The following is an 18,259-nucleotide window of genomic DNA, read 5'->3' as shown; positions in this document are numbered from 1 at the left end:
ACAGAGACTGAGGAATATCAAGACCAGCCCATTTTCCCAATCTGTGGAGCAGAAATTTTCCCAAATTTCCCAATCTGTGTAGCAATCTGTCTCCACGTTCTATGACTTTCCATCCCTGTGCTGAGCAGAACATATGGTGAGCTCTGCAGCATCTAAATTAATAAATTTTATTATTAAAGAAAATACATGTTGCAGCAAAGTCATAAAAAAAAACCAACAACAAAAATGACCTCGTTTGGACACTGGGAATTCAACACACAGAGGTTACACATCCATGCCATTCCCAAAGGCTACTGCATCTCCTCCTCCTTCTGTGCCCTGAACTCCTTCATGCTCCTCTGAAACAAAAACAAAGCACAAATGTCACCAATGTGTCCCTGGGGTGGCACAGAGTCACCACCCTGCTGTGTGGGAACTGCTCTGGACGGAGCCTGGAAAGGCTGGGAAGCTCTGACAGAGCTCCAGGTGCTTTTTTTGGAAGTGACTGAACTTTACAGTCACTCCAAGGGAAAGGGAGCCAGGCCATGCCACGGATCAGCCAGAGCCTGGCCAAAAAAACTCCCAGGTTTTCCTGCCAAAGCTGTCTCCAACACAGGCCTCAGCCTCCCACTCTGGGAACAAAGGACAGAACAGACCCTGAGCTCCCCAGGAATGGCCCAAGGGACAGAACAGACCCTGAGCTCCCCAGGAATGGCCCAAGGGACTGAACAGACCCTGAGTTCCCCAGGAATGGCCCAAGGGACAGAACTGACTCTGAGCTCCCCAGGAATGGCCCAAGGGACAGAACTGACTCTGAGCTCCCCAGGAATGACCCAAGGGACAGAACAGACCCTGAGTTCCCCAGGAATGTCTCACCTCAAAGGTGTTGAGCACATGTTGGCATACACCCATCAGGTCATTCAGCCCTTTCCGGAATGGCTCCACAGCAGGAAGGGCCCCTTTGGGAAAAGATGGGAAAAGGTGGATTAGGGACACGGGAGGTGGCTTCCCAATGGCAGTTCTTACCTCCCCAGGGATGCTGCATTCCTACTGCAGCTGGAGCAGAATTCTGGGAGCAGCCTCTGAGGCTCAGCAAAGGGGCTCAGCACTGCACTGCCTGGGAGAGGGCAGGGAGAAAGGGCTTTCCTTTATTTAACAGACTCCTGGGAAGCTGGCATGAGCAGCAGAAATTCCATGAGAACAGGGCCTCAGCCACAGAGGGACAGCCCCCAGCCTCACCTCTGGTCTGGATCCTGAAGTTGATCTTGCTTTCCGAGGGGTGTGTGATGCAGTAGCCACAGAACTCCACGTCAGGGCTGCAGGAGGGCAGAGGGGAGAGGGAGCAGTGAAACCCAGGCTAAAGCACAGCAAATGCCAGAGAAGTCAGAGGCTCAAGGCACGCCAGGCTTGCTGGGGCTCTGGATGTTTCTAGAATGACTTAGGGGAGGGATGTGCTGAGAGGAAACTCCCTGTGTGTCCTTGTTCCCTCACACCCATCTCTCTCTGAACTGAGCTGGAGCTCTGCAGGGCAAAGACACGGCTGGAACCATGCTGGCACCACAACCAGAGCAGTGCCAGCTCTGCAGATCCAAACACAGGGTCCTGGATGCTTGGAATTCTCTCTGGAACCAAACCTGCTGCTGCTCTGCTGGGTGGAAGAGGTCCAGGGCACTGAAGGAGTTCCCAAAATGTTGCAAGGCCTCTCCTTCCAGCTGAGCTGAGTGCTGGAGCTTTGCCCTCAGCTTCGGCCACCAGCTTCTTTTATGTTGCCACAGTGATTTATCAGAGGGACCTTAAAGGCCACCCAGTCCCAGCCCTGCCACGGCCAGTGATACCTTCCACTATCTCAGGGTGCTCCAAGCCCCAATATCCAACCTGTCCTAGGGCAGTTCCAGGGATGGGAAATCCACAGCCTCTCTGGGCAGCAAATGGAGTCCAGGACTCAGTTACTCCTCCAGCAGCTCAGGAGGGACTGAAAGCCGTGGGCTGAGCTTAACTTGGGTTCCTGGGCAGGGGAGGGTGTGGGTGGAGGCTCAGGAGAGGCTGGTCAGGCCCTTTAAGGGCTGTTGGTGCTCTCAGGGTCCTGGCACAGCACAAGGAAAAGGAGGAGCAGCAGGTGGGTGCAGGGCTCCATGTCTGACACAAAGGCTGGAAGGGCGTGCACAGAGGGGATCTGGGATCATTTGCCTCGTCCCAGGGACAGCTGAGGTGTGGATCAGGAAGGAGAAGGCCAGAGCAGGGCAGGGAGGTCCCTCAGAGGCCCCACTCACTTCTTCATGACCATGTAGCGCAGGGAGTTGCCCAGGGTGTGATCCTCGTCGTGCAGCACGAATGTGACGCAGTTCCCGTCCGTCCCATCCGCCTGGATCTGTCACCAGTGGGAGAGGAGAGAAGCTGTGACCCCCCTGAGGTCGGGACAGCTGAAGGGTGAGGATCAGCTCCCATGTTCAGCTTCCCAGAGTAGCTGGGAGGGTTGTAGATCTCGCTGGGCCACCTCTGATGCTGCTGTGGGACCAAAACACCTTCAGGGAGGAGGGAAAGCTCCAAAATTCCACCTAGTTTTAAACCAGGTTAGTCCTGACCTCCACCTGCTGCTGTTCACCACAGCACGAAAGAGTGTCCCTTGGAGCCATCCTGACACCATTCGTCCTGATGTTGATGCCACCTCCCCACACACGAGGGTGTGCTACCACTAAGCCAGACTTGGGAATAACAGAATCATGGAAGCACGGAATCGCTGAGGTTGGAAAAGCCCTCCAAGAGCAACGAGAACAACCATCCCCCAGCACTGCCAAGGCCACCCCAATCCATGTCCCCAGGTGCCACATCCACACGGCTTTAAATCCCTGCAGGGACGGGCACCCAACCCCTGCCCTGGGCCCTGTGCCAGGGCTGGACAGCCCTGTCCACGAAGGAATTTTCCCTGATATCCAACCTGACCCTCCCCCGGCACAACGTGAGGCTGCTTTTCCTCAGGAGCAGGGCCCAGCCCCCCGCTCCACCTTCTGTACGGGAGCGAGCGGGGCCCCCCGACCCCGACCCGATCCTACTCCCCGCTCCCGGTGCCCCCTCACGGTTTCCAGCGAGGGCCCACTGCCGGTGCAGGCCATGGCGGTTCCGGGCCCGCGGCTCCGGGCTCCCGGCGGCCCCGCGGCCGGAACTACGTCGGGGCCGGGCCGGGCCGGGCGGGGCCGAGCGGGGCTGGTGGGGCCCGGGAGCGCCGGTGAGCGCGGGGGGCCCGGAGCGTTCCGGAGCCCCGGCCGGGCCGGGCCGGGGGTTTGGGTGCAGGGTTCGGGCCGGGCACAGCCCTAGCCCTGCGGCCGGCAGGCAGGCGCTGCCGGCGGGAGGAGGCCGCGCTCGGCGCCGGGAGCGGGGCACAGGCACGGGGGGGGGCACAGCGGGGTGACCGCGGTTACCGTGGGGTTATTGGCGTGTTACGGGAGAGCTGCTGGCCTGGTGTGCTACTGATGTGGTATGGGTGTGTTACTGATGTGGTACTGGGATGTAATTAGTGTGTTACTAGGATGTTACCGGCATGTTACTGGCGTGTTACTGGGGTGTTACTGGTGTGTTATTGCCGTGTTACTGGGATGGTACTGGTGTGTTATTGCCGTGTTACTGGGATGGCACTGGTGGGGTATTGCCGTGTTACTGATGTGTTATTGCCGTTTTACTGGGATGTTATTAGTGCTGCTGGCGTGTTATTAGTGTACCACTGGCCTGTAACAACCGGGGATGTTACTGGGATATTACTGTGGTATTATTGGGGTGTTATAACACTGTATAACTGGGTTGTTATTACCGTGTTACTGGCCTGTTACCGGGGCTGTTACCAGTATGTTGTTGAGATGTTATTAGTGTGTTACTGGCCTGTTATTGGGGTGTTATTAGTGTGTTGCTGGCTTGTTACTGGGCTGTTACCCATGTATTACCTATTATTGAGGTGTTACTGGTGTGTCTGGGAGTGGACGGTGTTGTGGATGTAGGACTGCATGGTTTAATTAGTTAATTAATTAAGCACAGGTGTGCTGGCAGGGGGTGCAGGGAGGCTGGAGGGAGTCCGGCTCTGCTCCCAGGGGAGCGACAGGATGGCAGGATGTGGCTGTGCCAGGGAGGTTTAGGTGGGATATTGGGAACATTCTGGCCTGGACAGGGCTGTCCAGCCCTGGCACAGGACCCAGGGCAGGGGCGGAGTGCCCATCCCTGGAGGGATTTAAAGCCATGTGGATGTGGCACTTGGGGACATGGGTCAGTGTGGCCTTGGCAGTGCTGGGGAATGGTTGTGCTCGATGCTCTTGGAGGGCTTTTCCAGCCTAAACAATTCCCTGATTCCATGCTTTGGGCTACACGTGTTCCCTTTTTAGAGAGCTGCTTACTCAATCACCATTGTGTTGTGTGTCCTTACCCTCCTCTAACCCCTGCAATGCTGCTTCCAGGAAAGGTGATGGGGCTGGAAGACATTGTGGATTCATTTCCTTGGTGATTTGGTCCTGTACTGATGAAGTGGGGGAACCTGAAGTAAACTGTGTGCAGAAAGGAGGCTGAACTTGGGATAAGTTGGAGCACAAATGTCACAAATCTCAGGTTCAAAATGAACAGGAGAGCCCCAGGACTTCACGGTGGAATATTCTGTAATGAAATAACGATTTTTCCATCTGCCCAGCAGAGGTTAAAGGGAAGCCTGGGCTGTATTCTGCTGAGCTCACCCTGCTCAAACGATCTCTTTATTGCAGCAGTTTGCAACTGACTGGGTTGCAACACCTCCCCTTGTTCTGCGGTGCCCTTTGCTTTCTGTTAAGAGGATTTCTGGAAGTGCAGGCAGGGACTTTCCATTGCTCACTGGCACTGAGAGGGAATCTTCTGGGCCAGAAGAGTCGCTGGAAAACAGTAAATCATCCTTACAGGAGTTTTAAACATCATGCTGAGACTGAGCCTGTGTTTCTGATGTACCTTAAGAGGTTTTTCTGTGCCTTTTTTCTGTGTCCTTGTATTGGGAGGGAATTGTTCCCTGTGAGGGTGGGCAGGCCCTGGCATAGGGTGTCCAGAGCAGCTGGGGCTGCCTCTGGATCCCTGGAATGTCCAAGGCCAGGCTGGACACTGGGTTTTGGAGCAGCCTGGGACAGTGGAATGTGTCCCTGCCCATGGCAGGGGTGGCACTGGAGGGGCTTTGAGGTCCCTCTTACCCAAACGCTTCTGTGTTTCTAGGATCCTTCAGTTCAATCCCCAGAGGGACCTCGGACAGCAGCTCATGCATCTTGCATTGTCTTTTTGGAAGATTTGGTCTTGGCTGCTTCCAGCTGTGTAACATTGTAAGTTTAGATAGAAAAAAAAGCTCTGCTTTTTTGACTGGGGTTGATTTAAAGGGATTTCATTCTCCTGTAACTGCTGAAGAAGGACGTTCTGTGGCAGTTAGCAGATTTGTGTTAGTAACAGGAGTAACACATGGCTGATATGGGGCTGCTCAGGGAGAAAAATGCTCCTGGTTAATCTCTTTTACTTCATTTAACCCCTTCTGCTCAGAGCTGGGGCTGGTGCTACTGCCAGGCACAGAGCTCCTGTGTCCTGAGCACAGCGAGGGCCAGGAATTTGGGGAGTCAGGACTGTGAACTCGGGGAGATGAGGGCTGTGAATCTGGGGAGGTGAGAGCCAGGAACTCAGGGAATTGAGGACTGTGGGATCCTGCAGTGCCAGCGAGTGTCACCTCACTCTGCTGCTGAAGTGTCACCTCAGGTTCCATTAATATCCAATATGAAAAGAGCAGAGATTTGTAGGAGTTATCTAAACCACTTCACAATCCTCAGCTGGGGCTGCCCTTGTTCTGTCCAGGGCACTGAGGTGTCTGTGTGTGTGGGTTCTGTACTCTGAGTTTCAGCTGGTCCTTGCAGGGCAGGGGCAGGCTTTGGGGATGTATTTTCTGCTCCTTTCTGTGGCTCCTGGGTGACTGCAGGAGCAGACAGTGATTTCGTGGTGCTGGACACTCAGCTGATTGCTCAAGAGGTGTTGGTGATTCCAGGCTGTGCCCTGGTGTTGCTCCACGGTCTGGGGCAGCCCTGGGCTGGCCAAATCCTCTGTGTCCACTGGCTCTGCAGGGACAGGAGGGTGCAGTGAATTCCCTGGGCTGAGTTAGCTCATAATCTTATTTAAGACAGGAGCATTTCAACCTGAAATTGAGCCAAAGTGGAGATTACTAAGAGCTGAAACATAAAGGAATAAGCAATTCCTTGGAAGCTTCCTGCAGCAGCCAGCATCTCTACCTGAAGAGCAACCAAGGCAGATACCAGACCCAACAAATTTTTCATGAGGATGAAAGAAAGCTAAACCTTGGATAAGTCACATTAAATGCTGTTCACAGCAGAGGGAAGGGCAACCCCAACGGCCAGAGCAGCTGTGGCTGCCCCTGGATCCCTGGAAGTGGCCAAGGCCAGGCTGGACATTGGGGCTTGGAGCCACCTGGGACAGCAGAAAGTGTCCCTGCCATGGGGATGGTCTTGAGGTCCCTTCCAGCCCCAGCCATTCCATGGTTCTGTTCCCCTTGGCAGTGCTCCCAGGTGGTTGTATGGAGTCTGTCCTGTGAGTAAATCCATGCCTTTATCCTTTTCTCCTCCAATGCTGGGCTCAGACCTGTGGGAGGTTTGGAGATGCTCTGGTCAGTGCTGGCCAAGCCTGAGTCAGTGGGGCTCAGCCTGCCCAGGTGAGCCCTGCTGGGGTGGTGGTTGGATCTCCCCTCATGGCCTTGTTAATCCAGAAGAGATCCCTAATTCTCAGCAGGCAGTGCCAGGGAGATGGAAAATCTGGATCCAGAAGCTCAGCCAGCACTCCTGGTCTGTGGCTGTTCCCAGAGAGGTCTCCTGGGGGATTCAGGAGAGGTCTGTGATCGTGCCAGATCTGTCGAGGCACAGAGCAGAGCAGGTAATAAGTAGGGTCTAAAGTGCAAAGTGAAAAATGAGATTTTTGGGTTTTGCAGGGTCCAAAGTCACCCTAAGTCCTTCCTGAGCGGAAAAGAGGCTTATGGATGTGCAGGATGAGCAGGGCAGCTGTCCCAGCTGGGCTCTGACATGTGCGCCATGTGTTAGATCTGGCTTTGGCTGTAGATTAATGTGCTGATACTTGAGCTGATTAAGAATGTCCCTTTCTGTGGCAGCAGGGATGTTTTTCCAGCTCTGGAGACTTAGGGAATCCCACAATGGTTTGAGATTGGAAGGGAGCTTGAAGCTCATCCAGTTCCAACTCCCAGCACCTTCTGCTAACCCAGGTGGCTCCAAGCCCCATCTAGCCTGGCCTTGGGCATTGCCAGGGATCCAGGGGCAGCCACAGCTGCTCTGGCTTTTGGGGTTGCCGTTCCCTCTGCTGTGAGGAGCATTTAATGTGACTTATCCAAGGTTTAGTTTTCTTTCATCCTCATAAACTTGTTGGGTCTGGTTTCTGCCTTGGTTGCTCTTCAGGTAGAGATGCTGGCTCCACAGCTTCTCTGGGCAACCTCAGCTTTGCCACCCTCACAGGGCACAGAGGTGATAAAACCCCTTTTTCTAGAGGGTTTTGTGTCATTGTGAGCAGAGCCTAAAAGGGGGAAATGAGAGAACTTTGTGGTCGTGGCGTCCTGGCTGAGTCCTGGCCACGTCTTGCTCCCTGTGCCAGGGGACACTGTGCAGGTCCCTGTGCCACCCTGCAGGTGCCCCCAGTCCTGATGTCCCCCTGTTGTGTCCCAAGCAGGAGAGTAGCCATGGCCATCCTGTTTGCAGTTGTGGCGAGGGGCACCACCATCCTGGCCAAGCACGCCTGGTGTGGGGGCAACTTCCTGGAGGTGACCGAGCAGATCCTGGCCAAAATCCCATCCGAGAACAACAAACTGACCTATTCCCATGGCAAGTGAGTAACCCCTCTCCTTGGCTCTGGGGGACTTGTGAGGACAGGGAGAAACTGGGTGGGGGTGTGTTTGGGGGTGTTTCAGTGATTCTGCAGGTTTTTTCTGCCTGAATTCCCATTTGATGGAACGTGCCACCAGCTCAGTAGCTACTTTATGTCCCCCAGAACTTTGCAGCATAACCAGGATTTCAGTTCAGCTCCAGCAGCAGTTGATATAAAATCAAATCTTTCATTTCTATACAATTCCAAAGGGAGCTGGAGGGTGCCCAGCTGTGGAATCTTTGGAGTTTGGCTTCTGGAAACTTCCCCTGGATTTTCTGAGGCTTGAAGTTGGCTTTAGGTGAAACTGTCACCCTTCTTGGGGGCTTTGAGACAAGCTGTGCTCACAGATCACATGGGGTCATCCTGAGCTGCCCCAAATCTAGTCTGCAGGACAGAGGGGTTTCTCCCAGGATTTCCCCAGCTCTCTGAACCCTTGGTCAGTGTTGGTAGGACAGGGAGTAATGATGCTTCATCACCTGTGACTTCCTGCACATGGGAAGTGGGTGAGTCAATGGGAACAAACTAAAACAACTGTGGAGAAACCAGATTTAAAAGTGTTGGAGCCCATTCCAGCTCTTTTTTAGGAATTGGCAGCATGGCTGGATCCTCTCTGGTGCCCAAGCTGTTGTGTCAGAGCTGTTCTGAGGATACAGAACTGGGCTTGCTCAGGAGCACAGCCAGTCCCTGTGGGAGATGTTTTGGAGGCAGTGCCTGCTCTGGAGTCTGACACACCTTGGATGCTGCAGCTCTTCTCTCCTGCTGGAATTTTAAGGATAAATTTTAATATTTTAAGTCATTTCTTTAAGTGAAAGGAAATAACTTTGCCTTGAGTGCTGTTCAACCAAGTGAAAAGTTGAGTTTCAGGAGTGCTGTGGTGCCTTTTTTGAGATAACTGGGCAGAATGTGGGAGCTGTGAAGCTCGGTAAGCACTTGGAGTTGTTCCTCCTGTCTGGAGCCTCCCAGGGATCCTCTGCCTCCCAGCCTATAGGCTAAAAAACTCCCTGGGTTCTGTCCAAGATAGTTCATCCTGTTCTGAAACAGGAAAAACTTGAGGAACTTTGAACTCCTTACATTCATTTAATGAGTTCTTTTTGTTTTTAAGAAGAACTTCTGTGTCTTTTGTATAAATCTCCAAGGAAAAGCAGCCCTCTGGCATTAGGAATTCTTGGGTTACTCTGTCTCTCTGCTGTTGGGATCCTTCTTGGCCTCTCTGAGGAATCTGCAGGCTGATACCAGACATGTTTCACCTCACTCCTTCCTGGAGAGTTGTGGATGTGCAAGGGTTTTTGAACTTTTTAATGGGAACAGACCTTCAGGGCAGAGACCTGTGCCCCAGCCTCACTTCCCTGGACATTTACCTTGGACCTGTTTATCTGTGCCAGCTCCATAGAATAACTGGGATTTTCTCTTGCCAGCCCCCAAAGGCCCCACAGGCAGCAGTGGCTTCTGGAAAACGAAATTCTGGAAATGTGGCAGCTTCCAGTGATGTTTTGTTTGTTGCTTTCTATTCCCTGCAGTTACCTGTTCCATTACATCTGCCAGGACAGGATCATTTACCTGTGCATCACAGATGATGTGAGTACTGGGGACACAGCTTCAGCCCAGGCAGGCCCTGGAAAATTGGGGAATTTTGGTTTCCATACGACAGTTATTAGTGAGGGCTGCTCTGAGGTGCCTTTTCTCCTACTGGAGCTGCTGTAACCTCAGTTGCAGCTTTGAACTCAGCCTGGAGCTCAGATTGGAGTTGTGGGATGCTTTGGGTCCAGAGTGACCTTCAAAATCATCCCATTCCAACCCTGTCACAGGAGGGACCTTCCAGTCCTGTGGATTGTGAGTTTTGGGGTGAAGTTCTTGGCTTTGCTGAGTTTCTCTCTCGGTGCAGTGGGTTGGTGGCGCAGAGACCATTCCAGTTGCCAGTGGAATTTGCCTGGTGCACCTGAATTCTGGAAGTGCTGCAGGACATCCTCCCCCTCAGAGCAGAATTGGAGCTGGCACAGCCCCAGGGCGGCCAGTGTCACAGCCAGTGTCACAGCCAGGCAGAGCTGCAGCTCCCAGCTCTGCAGGCTGTTTGTGCTGACTCTCTGTGCTCTCCGCTGGCAGGACTTTGAGCGCTCCAGAGCCTTCATGTTCCTGAACGAGATCAAGAAGCGGTTCCAGACCACGTATGGCTCACGGGCGCAGACCGCCCTGCCCTACGCCATGAACAGCGAGTTCTCCTCCGTGCTGGCTGCACAGCTGGTGAGGCCCCTGGCTGCTCCCTGCCAGCCCAGCTTCCCCAGAAATCCTCCTTGCGTGGGGTTTTGGGGGGGGGGGTTTGAGATGTCCCTTGGATTATAGATGAGGTGTCCTGGGAATGGTGGCTTTAGGGCTGTCCCCAGCCTGTGGTGCGGCTGTGCCTGTGGGGTGGGAGGCTCTCAGAGCTCTGCTGGGGCTGTTCTCCAGAGAGGGCTTGGCTCTTTTGCTGCTTATCCCATGGAAGGACCAGGTTTGGGGGTGTCACAGCTGCAGGGGGAGGGGCCCTTTGTGGAGACAGCAAAACCCTCCCCAGTGTAGGAATTGTGGAGCAGTCCCAGCTGTACCAGTTGTGTGGTGGTGCAGGGTGGGGCCAGGGCTCTGAGGAAGGATTTGCACCTGCACTGCTCCTGCCTGAAGTTTGCCCTGGAATTTGGGGCTGTGCAGGTGGTTTGGAGCAGGGAGAGTCACTGGAGTTCATTCCAGGAGCTGCTCCTTGCCTTCCACAGCAGGGGGAGAGCAAGGAATAATGCCAGTGCAGAATGAATAGGATTAACTTCCTGTGTGTGAGGAAAGAGCTTTTCCTCTCCACCAGGCTTTGGTGTGTGGGGACTGAAACTACCCAAAGTGCTGACTCATCACTTTATAAGCTCTTCAGGGCTGGAATAATCTGGAATTGCCTTATCAGAAAAGCCAGACTGTCTTTGGAGCCATGGGGCTGATATTCCTCTAAAATCCCAGCCTTTCCATCTCCCTCAGCACAGGAGGAGCTGCCTGAGCTTTTCCACATTGCTGGGATCCAGGGGTCAGGTGAGGGGAGTTCAGTGCTGACAGAGCCCTTCCCTCCCCTGATCCCATGTGATGTGAGGGCTGACATTCCTTGCTTTGCAGGAGCAGGGATGTTCTCCAGGAGGTTCCCGTGTGAGGCAAAGATCCAGCCCCAGCTCAAGTGCAGCACTCAGATAATCCTGAAAAGGGAGACTGTGCTTCCAGTAAAACCAGTGCCCAGCATTGACAGTGGCCAGTCTGAAACCTCCTGGGAATCTCCCTTGAGGAGAAGGTGGAGGTTGAGGAGCTGCTGATTTGGTGCTGTCACCGTGAGTTGTGACTGCCCAGGTGGGGGTGGCAGTGTCAGACTGGCTCCCTGTGCTGTCAGAAATTGAACTCCTAACCAGAAGAAAATCAGGATTTAAGCAGCTACATGGGTGATCATGGAGCAAAGCTGTCGTGATGTGAGCAGTGACTAAAATCCATGCAGGAATAGCAGAGCTCAGTTCCCTGATGCTGACTGGGCCTTGGATCCTGCAAACACTCAGGTTCCTTTAACGTGGGGTTGGCTCGTGCTGCTCTGACCCATCCTGAGTTGTGCAGTCACCAGAGGATCCCTGGGATCCCCAAACTGGAGGAACAGTCTGAGAGAAGTCCCTGTCACTTGTGAAGGGAATGGAGGGGGAGGGATGACAGGAATGGTGCTCAGGATAAACACCAGAGGTGCTGGCAGCAGCAAAGCTGTCAGTGAGGGCTCAGCTGTACCCAGGAGGTGACAGGGGAGATCCTCTGGGACGGCTCTGGGACATGGAATGGCTCCGGGACGGCTCTGGGACATGGGATGGCTCCATTCCTTTGGGGAGAGCAGTTAGGCCACTCAAAGTGGCCACCTTCACCATCTGGTGTGGCATTCCCAAACTGTTGGCTTCTTGAGACTCCTGTTTTCCCTGGCTCCTGGTTTTTGAGGCTCCTGTTTTACCTGGCTCCTAGTTTTTGAGGCTCCTGTTTTCCCTGGCTCCTGGTTTTTGAGGCTCCTGTTTTACCTGGCTCCTAGTTTTTGAAGCTTCTGTTTTCCCTGCCTGTTCTTGTAGGAATGTGACCCCTGTTGACGGAGTCACCAAATTATTCTTTGTCTGCTTAAAAAGGCAAAAAGCCCAAAAGTTTCTCTCCTCAATTTAGTAAAAAGACACCTCATAAGACCTTTAAGATTTCACCTCAGACCTAGAGCTACCCAATTAGACAGAAGCCAAGAGGTCTTGTGTAAATAATTCACTAAAAAAAAAAAAGAAAACAAAAGAAATAATCACTTTTATAGAGTGTTTTAACAAGAGCACAAACCTCTTACCCCTAACTCAAGTTTTTCTCTGTAAGAGCTTTGTTATTTTGCATTTTATTAAACCTTTTTCTATTTCCAACACAACCTCAAAAACCATCCTACTAGTTTTGTACCATTCCAAGTAGCAAAGCTATCTCAAGTGTAATAAATCCAGGGCTGTTCCCTGCTGGATAAACTCCAGGCATCTCTGCTGCCTTCCAAAGCAGGAGGGCTTTGGGACAGCTCAGGGATGTTTGGATCCCCACAGCCCCACACAGGGGTTGGAGCTCATAAGACCTAGCTCAAAGAGTAAAACTTTTGTTCTCTCTTGCAGAAGTACCACTCGGAGAGCAAGGGCCCAGACCAGGTGGCAGAGACACAAGCCCAGATCGATGAACTCAAAGGGATCATGGTCCGGAACATAGGTACTGCTTCTTTGGGAAACGCTCTCTGCAGCTGCTTTTAGTTTGGGTTTGGGTGTTGCCAAGTCTGATCATTCAAAATAGAGGGTGAGATCTGGAGTTGAGCAGAATTCAGTCCCAAAATGCAGCCTGTGTGATGTGAGGCTGTTCCCTAAGGCCCTGGTTATCCCAGGGAGGGTAGAAACTACAGCCAGGAGCTCCTGGCTTGGGCTTGGGTGTTGGGGGCAGCTTTTTGCTCTGGGATTTCACCTTCGGAGCTGGATTTTTTGTCTCTTTTCTCCAGACCTTGTGGCACAAAGAGGAGAGAAGCTGGAGCTGCTGATTGATAAAACAGAGAATCTCGTGGATTCGGTGAGTCTGGGGAAGTTGTGTTACTGGAGCAGGGAGGTAGGGACAGCACCTGGAGACACTTAAAGCACACAGAGGAATCGAGACCTGCAGGGAATCCTTCCCCCTCCAAGCTGTTTCCCAGTTGCTTCCCAGTTTGGGAAAGATCCAGCTTCCCCCTGCTGCCTGTGCCACAGCCAGCCAAGGGTGACACATCCCTGTCCTCATCCCTTGTGCCCAGGATGGGGAAAACCCTCTCATTATCTGCAGTGATAGGAGAGATAAAATCACAATTTACACTTCCCTGTCAGCCTGGGCTGAAGGCAGCTGGATGCGAATAAACTGGAAAATGTGCATCTGTGGAGTTGTTCTGATACCAGCAGAGAAAATGTGGCTGATTTAAAATTAAAAAAGCTGAGTTGTTGCATCTAAATAATCTTTAAAGACTCCAGAGCTTCTTGGAGTGTTTCTGAGGAAGTGAAGACTAAAAAAAAACTCAAATTAATGTAATTATAAAGCACAGTTATCTAGCAAAGTGCTGTTCACTCTGGAAGCTTTTTGTCTTTTCTTTGGGAATCCCTGGCCCTGGCTCAGCATCCTCCTCTGCAGCATCCTGGCTTGGTGCCCAGCTCCTGTGGCATCCAGTCCTCGGGCTGGGAGAGTGCCAGGAGCTCCTGTGTGGGGCTGTGGGGATCCAAACATCCCTGAGCTGTCCCAAAGCCCTCCTGCTTTGGAAGGCAGCAGAGATGCCTGGAGTTTATCCAGCAGGGAACAGCCCTGGAGCTTCCAGGTGTTCAGACCTTCCCCTGTCCTCGGGTGGTGGCAGGGCTGAAAGCTCAGGTGAAGCTTTAGGGAAAGGGACTGGAATTCCTTCAGCAGCCCTGGAGATCTAGGGCTTCTGTTCCCCATCTTGGGAATGGGCCTCACCGTAGAACTGCAGCTCCCAGGGATGTGGTTCCTGCCTGCTGCAGCCTCATGGAGGGTGGTTTGTAGGAAAAGCTGGCACTGCCCAGTGAAATGAGCTGCTGGAATGGCTGCTTCCAGGAGCAGGTACATCCTGCCTGAGCTGTGTGGGGAATGGATGTGGGAATGACTGCACTGGCCCAGCCTGGGGGAGTTTGGGGTCATTTGGTGCCCAAACCCTATTTTGGATGCATGGAATTGCAGGGACACTTGGGACAGGACAACCACAAGCTTTCCATAACATGTTACCCAGGATCCCTGACAGAGTCCAAGCCAGGCTGGACACTGGGGCTTGGAGCAGCCTGAGATTGTGGAAGGTGTCCCTGCCATGGCAGGGGGTGGCACTGGATGACCCTTAGGTCCCTTCCAGCCCAATCCATCCTGGGATTTCCCTTGTTTTCTCTTTCAGTCAGTGACTTTCAAAACCACCAGCAGGAACCTTGCCCGAGCCATGTGTATGAAGAACCTCAAGCTTACCATCGTCATCATCATCGTGTCCATTGTGAGTGTGGAGCCTGGAGCTGCTGTGCCAGGCTGAACCCCTGGACATTCCAGACCCCTGTTGCTGTCCTGGGATCTTTGTGTGCCCAGCTCTGCCTGGGAGGGCAGAACAAGGGCAGAGTCTCTTGATGGGCTTGTATGAGGAGAGGGTGAAGGGCCTGGACAATCAGTACTGCAGGCAGTGGCTGGGGGGGCTTAGCCTGGAGAAGAGGAGGCTCAGGGGGGACCTTCTGGCTCTACAAGTACCTGGAAGGAGGTTGTGATGGGGTGGGGATTGGCCTCTTCTCCCAGGCAAGTGGGGAAATGGGGTCAGGTTGCACTGGGGGATTCAGGTTGGATATTAGGAAAAATTCCTTCTGTGACAGAGAGATGAAGCCCAGGGCAGTGCTGGGGTCACCATGGAGGTGTTCAGAAAACGAGTGGATGTGGCACGTTGTGACATGGTTTAAGGGACATGGGGGATTTGATCCAAGGTTGGACTTGATGATCATGGAGGTCTTTTCCAACCTTTGTCACCCTCTGAGAGGAGATGGGAGCACTGTGTCCAGGAGCTGCCCCTGCTTGCCCTAGGAGCAGTTGAGGTGCCCTGCTTGAGCTGGGGTGACTTTTGATCTCTCAGTCCTGGTGGGATCTCATTCTGTGACTCTGAAGTGGCTTTTTTTGGTGTGACGATTCCTCTCCAGCTGTGAGGACTGGTGACTTTTGTCACCTCCATGGGGACACTTCTCAGCTGCAGGAGTGCGGAGGGACGGGAGAGTGTTAGACATGTTCTTCAAGGCTTTGACCATCTGAGATTTCCATGTGTGTGCTGTGGCAGTCAATGACTGCTGGGAATCCCCAATTCCCTCCCCAGGTGATCCTGTACATCATCCTCTCAGCTCTGTGTGGCGGGCTGGCCTGGCCCAGCTGCGTGCAGAAGTAACTGGAGCTGGAGCTGCTCACCAGGAGATGAGGCAGAGTGTGAAGAAGGAACCTCCAGAGTGACTCCCTCCTGTCACCATTGCCACCTTCCATCTCCCATCCCTCCAGGACTTCAGACTTTTTGCCTTATCACCCAGACAGACCCAGTAGGTCGCTGCTCCCGCAGCTGTGACCTCAAGAGTGGGCTGGGTTAATTACTTGAAAGGATTTTTGCGTTCCTTTTGCTGTCCCAATGCCACCCCTGCTGAGGGTTCTGTGCATGCTGGCCCCGTGTCCGTGTGGCTTCCCGTGGGTGGGGACAGGGTGGCTGCAGCTCTCCCACCTGGGATGGAACTGTCCCACAAAGGACAGGGGACAGATGGGTTAGGGGTCCCACAGAGCCTCTCCTGCACATCTGGCCATATCTGGTGGCTCCCAGTGCTGCACCATGGGGAGGTCACAGTGTCACCCTGGTAGGAACAAATGGGGTCTGGGTTTTGTGCACTCACAGGTGGAGGTGCTGCTGCTGGGGTAATCTCCCTGTTCCTGCAGTGATCCTGCAGGCAGGAGGAGGGTATGGGGTCACCTCAGCGTGTGCAATGGCTGCCTCTTCATCCTCACTTCTTCCGCATCTCCCCCTGGGCTGGTGGCTGAACGGACACAGCAACGGGGCTGATTGCACACGGTTCAGGATCTGCTTCCTCACAGATGATTTCTCCTGCTCCTCTTTGGAGGGTGGACTGCAATGAGTATAATTCTGGCACTGGCTACGGTGAATTTGGGGCCAATCTGGTTTGCTGAGGTGTCAGGGAGCTGCTGCTTGTGCTTCTCCTGGAAGGTGTGCACTGAAACTGGAGGACAGAGAAGGGTTGGAGTTGGTGGCTGGTGACTCTCCAAGGTCTGAGAGAGAAAGGCTCTGCCAGAGGATGAATGTTCTCCTTTGGGAGGATTTCAAACCAAACCCAAGGCTGGTAACCAAATGCAGGCTCAGGGGTGCTGTTTCTGTGCCAGCTGCACATCTCCATCCCAAGCCAGGCCTGGCTGAGGAGCTGGAGTTGCTGGGGCCTGGGAAAGGGCTGGGGACACTTCTGTCCTGGAACTGAGGGGCTCCTTTCCCAGGGAAAAAACGGAAACACACTTCAGGGGGGAAGGAACCTGCTTTTCGCCCAGGGAAGTTGAGGGATGGAAGGGGAGGCTTCTTTTGGTGTCTGAGCTGGAGCACTAAGTTGGTGCCCTGAGGTCCTGGTGACACTGGCAGGGTGGGGAGGTGGCTCTGCTGCTCCTTCCCTTGTGGCACCGACCATGGAGGTTCCCAGCAGGGCCCAGGTAAAGAGTTAGTCTTCTATGAACAGTGGCTCCTTTGGATTTGTCTTCTGCTAGGCTGAATTTTCACCAAGGGTGATTGGATCTTGATCTCCACAAAGTGCCAGTGGCTACTGGCACCTCCTTCTCTTTCTGTTCTGAATGTAAAGTTGGAGCCCCCTCCCTGCAGCTCCTGCTCCTGCAGCCCCAGGTCTAGCTGTGCATGTTTTAGGGATCATGCTGTTACCATGTTCATTTGGATGATTTCTTGTCTTACGTACAAACAATTTTTAAAGAAAATCCTTCCTTTCCTTCTTGAGGATGCACTGAGGCATTAGTGTAAAAAACCATTACCTTGATTTCAATAAAATTCCTGTACAGAAAGCAGAGTTCCATAGTTCTGTGGAACACCTACCTTGGGAATGCTCCGTGCTGATGCAGGGGGAAGTTTTGGAAGCAGGCTCATGCTTCGGGATGAGGGAGTTGGATTTCCTCTTGGACTTGCAGAAATTGTTGGAGTTGTTGATTGTTATCTCAGTTCAAGGCAAAGCTGCATTTTAATGGTATCAGCCAGGACATGGGATGATAGAGAATACTGGGAGCTGAAGTGAGATCACTTGGTGTGAGAACAGCTCAGAAAAACAAAGGGATAAAATTAACAGCTCCAAGTGTGATGGTTCTGTCAGAGCTGTGCTCTCTTCCCTCCTGAAGTGAGACAGCCTCTCCCAAGTGCCTGTCAGCATCAGGTTTGTACTGGAAACACCTAGGAATCCCAGCAAAATCCAACCTCAGCACCTTCCTGCTGCTCTGTTCAGCCTGGAACTGCATCCAGGTCTGCACCTCCACAGCCAGCCAGGCTGGAACACATGGAAACAATCCCACCTGAGGGGCTTTAACTGGGATGTAGCCTTCAACTAATTAATAGCTGACTCTTTCAGGAAGTTTCTCTTCTTCACCTACTTGTTACATGTCCATGGAAGAGCAGCAGCTCTTGACTCAGGTGGGTGGATAAAGGCAGTGACTGGAAAATCCCCTTTGGAATTCAGGGCACAGGAAGGGCAACAGGAGAACCATCCAGTAATAGAGAAATCAGACAGATGTGGCTGCTCTTTTACCTTTCTGTGCCCTGGGAAGATCAATGTGAGCAGGGTCCAGCTGTGCCAGCAGGGAGAGGTCTTGGAAAAGAATGTTCTGGATGAGGGGAGAGCCTCAACAGGGCAGTGCTGGGACCCCATGGAGCTTTATCAGGGTGGAAGTGGCAGCCCGGGACAAAGCAGCAGCTCCAGCTGAGCCTCCTGGGCCCCTTCTCTGCCCTGTGAGTGCTGCTGGTGCCAGCCCTGGCCTGGCAGGGGCTGGGTGATGGCACAGGAACACTCCTGGGCCCCTCACAGCACTGTGGGCACAACTGTCTCTTCTTTTCCTGGATCACAAGAGATCCCTGCAGTGCAGGAACTTCCCCTGTGCTGCTTCCTGCCTTTGGTTCTGCTCAGGCCACGTGTGGATGTTTCAGAAATTGCATACACTGAGTGCCTTGTCCTTCTGATCTCTGCAGAATTAAAGGTAAATCTCACTCCTTGCATCCTACCAGACTTTATTGAAGCCCTGTTTATCCTTGTAGAGCTCTTTTCTGTCAGGAGAAGCCTCG

General features: G+C 53.2%; 2 protein-coding genes across 8 annotated transcripts; one reads left to right on the top strand and one right to left on the bottom strand.

The window, feature by feature from the left end:
- Nucleotides 1-153: 153 nt before the first annotated feature.
- On the bottom strand, nucleotides 154-3,137 carry LOC128814206 (DNA-directed RNA polymerases I and III subunit RPAC2-like). 3 transcript variants are annotated; one of them, XM_053989822.1, is made up of 6 exons: nucleotides 3,054-3,137; nucleotides 2,250-2,347; nucleotides 1,219-1,295; nucleotides 1,006-1,096; nucleotides 856-938; nucleotides 154-338 (listed from the first exon to the last, which is right to left on the bottom strand). In XM_053989822.1, exons 1-5 carry the CDS (start codon nucleotides 3,087-3,089, stop codon nucleotides 896-898), a joined length of 345 nt encoding a protein of 114 aa, XP_053845797.1. In that variant the 5' UTR covers nucleotides 3,090-3,137; the 3' UTR covers nucleotides 154-338; nucleotides 856-895. The 3 variants fall into 3 exon arrangements, 2 of the variants coding, with proteins under 2 accessions (XP_053845797.1, XP_053845798.1); XM_053989823.1 differs by lacking the exon at nucleotides 1,006-1,096; XR_008439295.1 differs by having other exon boundaries at nucleotides 323-338; nucleotides 856-1,096.
- On the top strand, nucleotides 3,126-18,201 carry VAMP7 (vesicle associated membrane protein 7). Of its 5 annotated transcripts, none has more exons than XM_053989819.1 (9): nucleotides 3,219-3,451; nucleotides 5,185-5,288; nucleotides 7,690-7,845; nucleotides 9,402-9,459; nucleotides 9,985-10,122; nucleotides 12,534-12,624; nucleotides 12,905-12,972; nucleotides 14,321-14,413; nucleotides 15,266-18,201. In XM_053989819.1, exons 3-9 carry the CDS (start codon nucleotides 7,700-7,702, stop codon nucleotides 15,332-15,334), a joined length of 663 nt encoding a protein of 220 aa, XP_053845794.1. In that variant the 5' UTR covers nucleotides 3,219-3,451; nucleotides 5,185-5,288; nucleotides 7,690-7,699; the 3' UTR covers nucleotides 15,335-18,201. The 5 variants fall into 5 exon arrangements, with proteins under 5 accessions (XP_053845793.1, XP_053845796.1, XP_053845794.1 ...); XM_053989820.1 differs by having other exon boundaries at nucleotides 7,687-7,845; XM_053989818.1 differs by lacking the exons at nucleotides 3,219-3,451; nucleotides 5,185-5,288 and adding an exon at nucleotides 3,126-3,202.
- The last annotated feature ends 58 nt before the right edge of the window (nucleotides 18,202-18,259 follow it).

The sequence above is a fragment of the Vidua macroura genome, chromosome 14 (assembly GCF_024509145.1).
Source record: "Vidua macroura isolate BioBank_ID:100142 chromosome 14, ASM2450914v1, whole genome shotgun sequence".
NCBI lineage: Eukaryota > Metazoa > Chordata > Aves > Passeriformes > Viduidae > Vidua > Vidua macroura.
Note: the sequence above shows the minus strand (reverse complement) of the source record. Positions and strands in the feature narration are given on the sequence as shown.

What these genes read in the sequence shown, in the direction of transcription:
- VAMP7 (XM_053989816.1), top strand. An exon ending in ACCTGTGCATCACAGATGAT is followed by an intron (nt 9,460 to 9,984) that starts GTGAGTACTGGG and finishes CTCCGCTGGCAG; the next exon opens with GACTTTGAGCGCTCCAGAGC. An exon ending in CAGAGAATCTCGTGGATTCG is followed by an intron (nt 12,973 to 14,320) that starts GTGAGTCTGGGG and finishes TTTCTCTTTCAG; the next exon opens with TCAGTGACTTTCAAAACCAC.
- LOC128814206 (XM_053989822.1), bottom strand. Translation starts at nt 3,089, where the DNA reads ATGGCCTGCACCGGCAGTGGGCCCTCGCTGGAAACC. An exon ending in GTGGGCCCTCGCTGGAAACC is followed by an intron (nt 2,348 to 3,053) that starts GTGAGGGGGCAC and finishes CACTGGTGACAG; the next exon opens with ATCCAGGCGGATGGGACGGA. An exon ending in CTTCAGGATCCAGACCAGAG is followed by an intron (nt 1,097 to 1,218) that starts GTGAGGCTGGGG and finishes GCCCTCTCCCAG; the next exon opens with GCAGTGCAGTGCTGAGCCCC.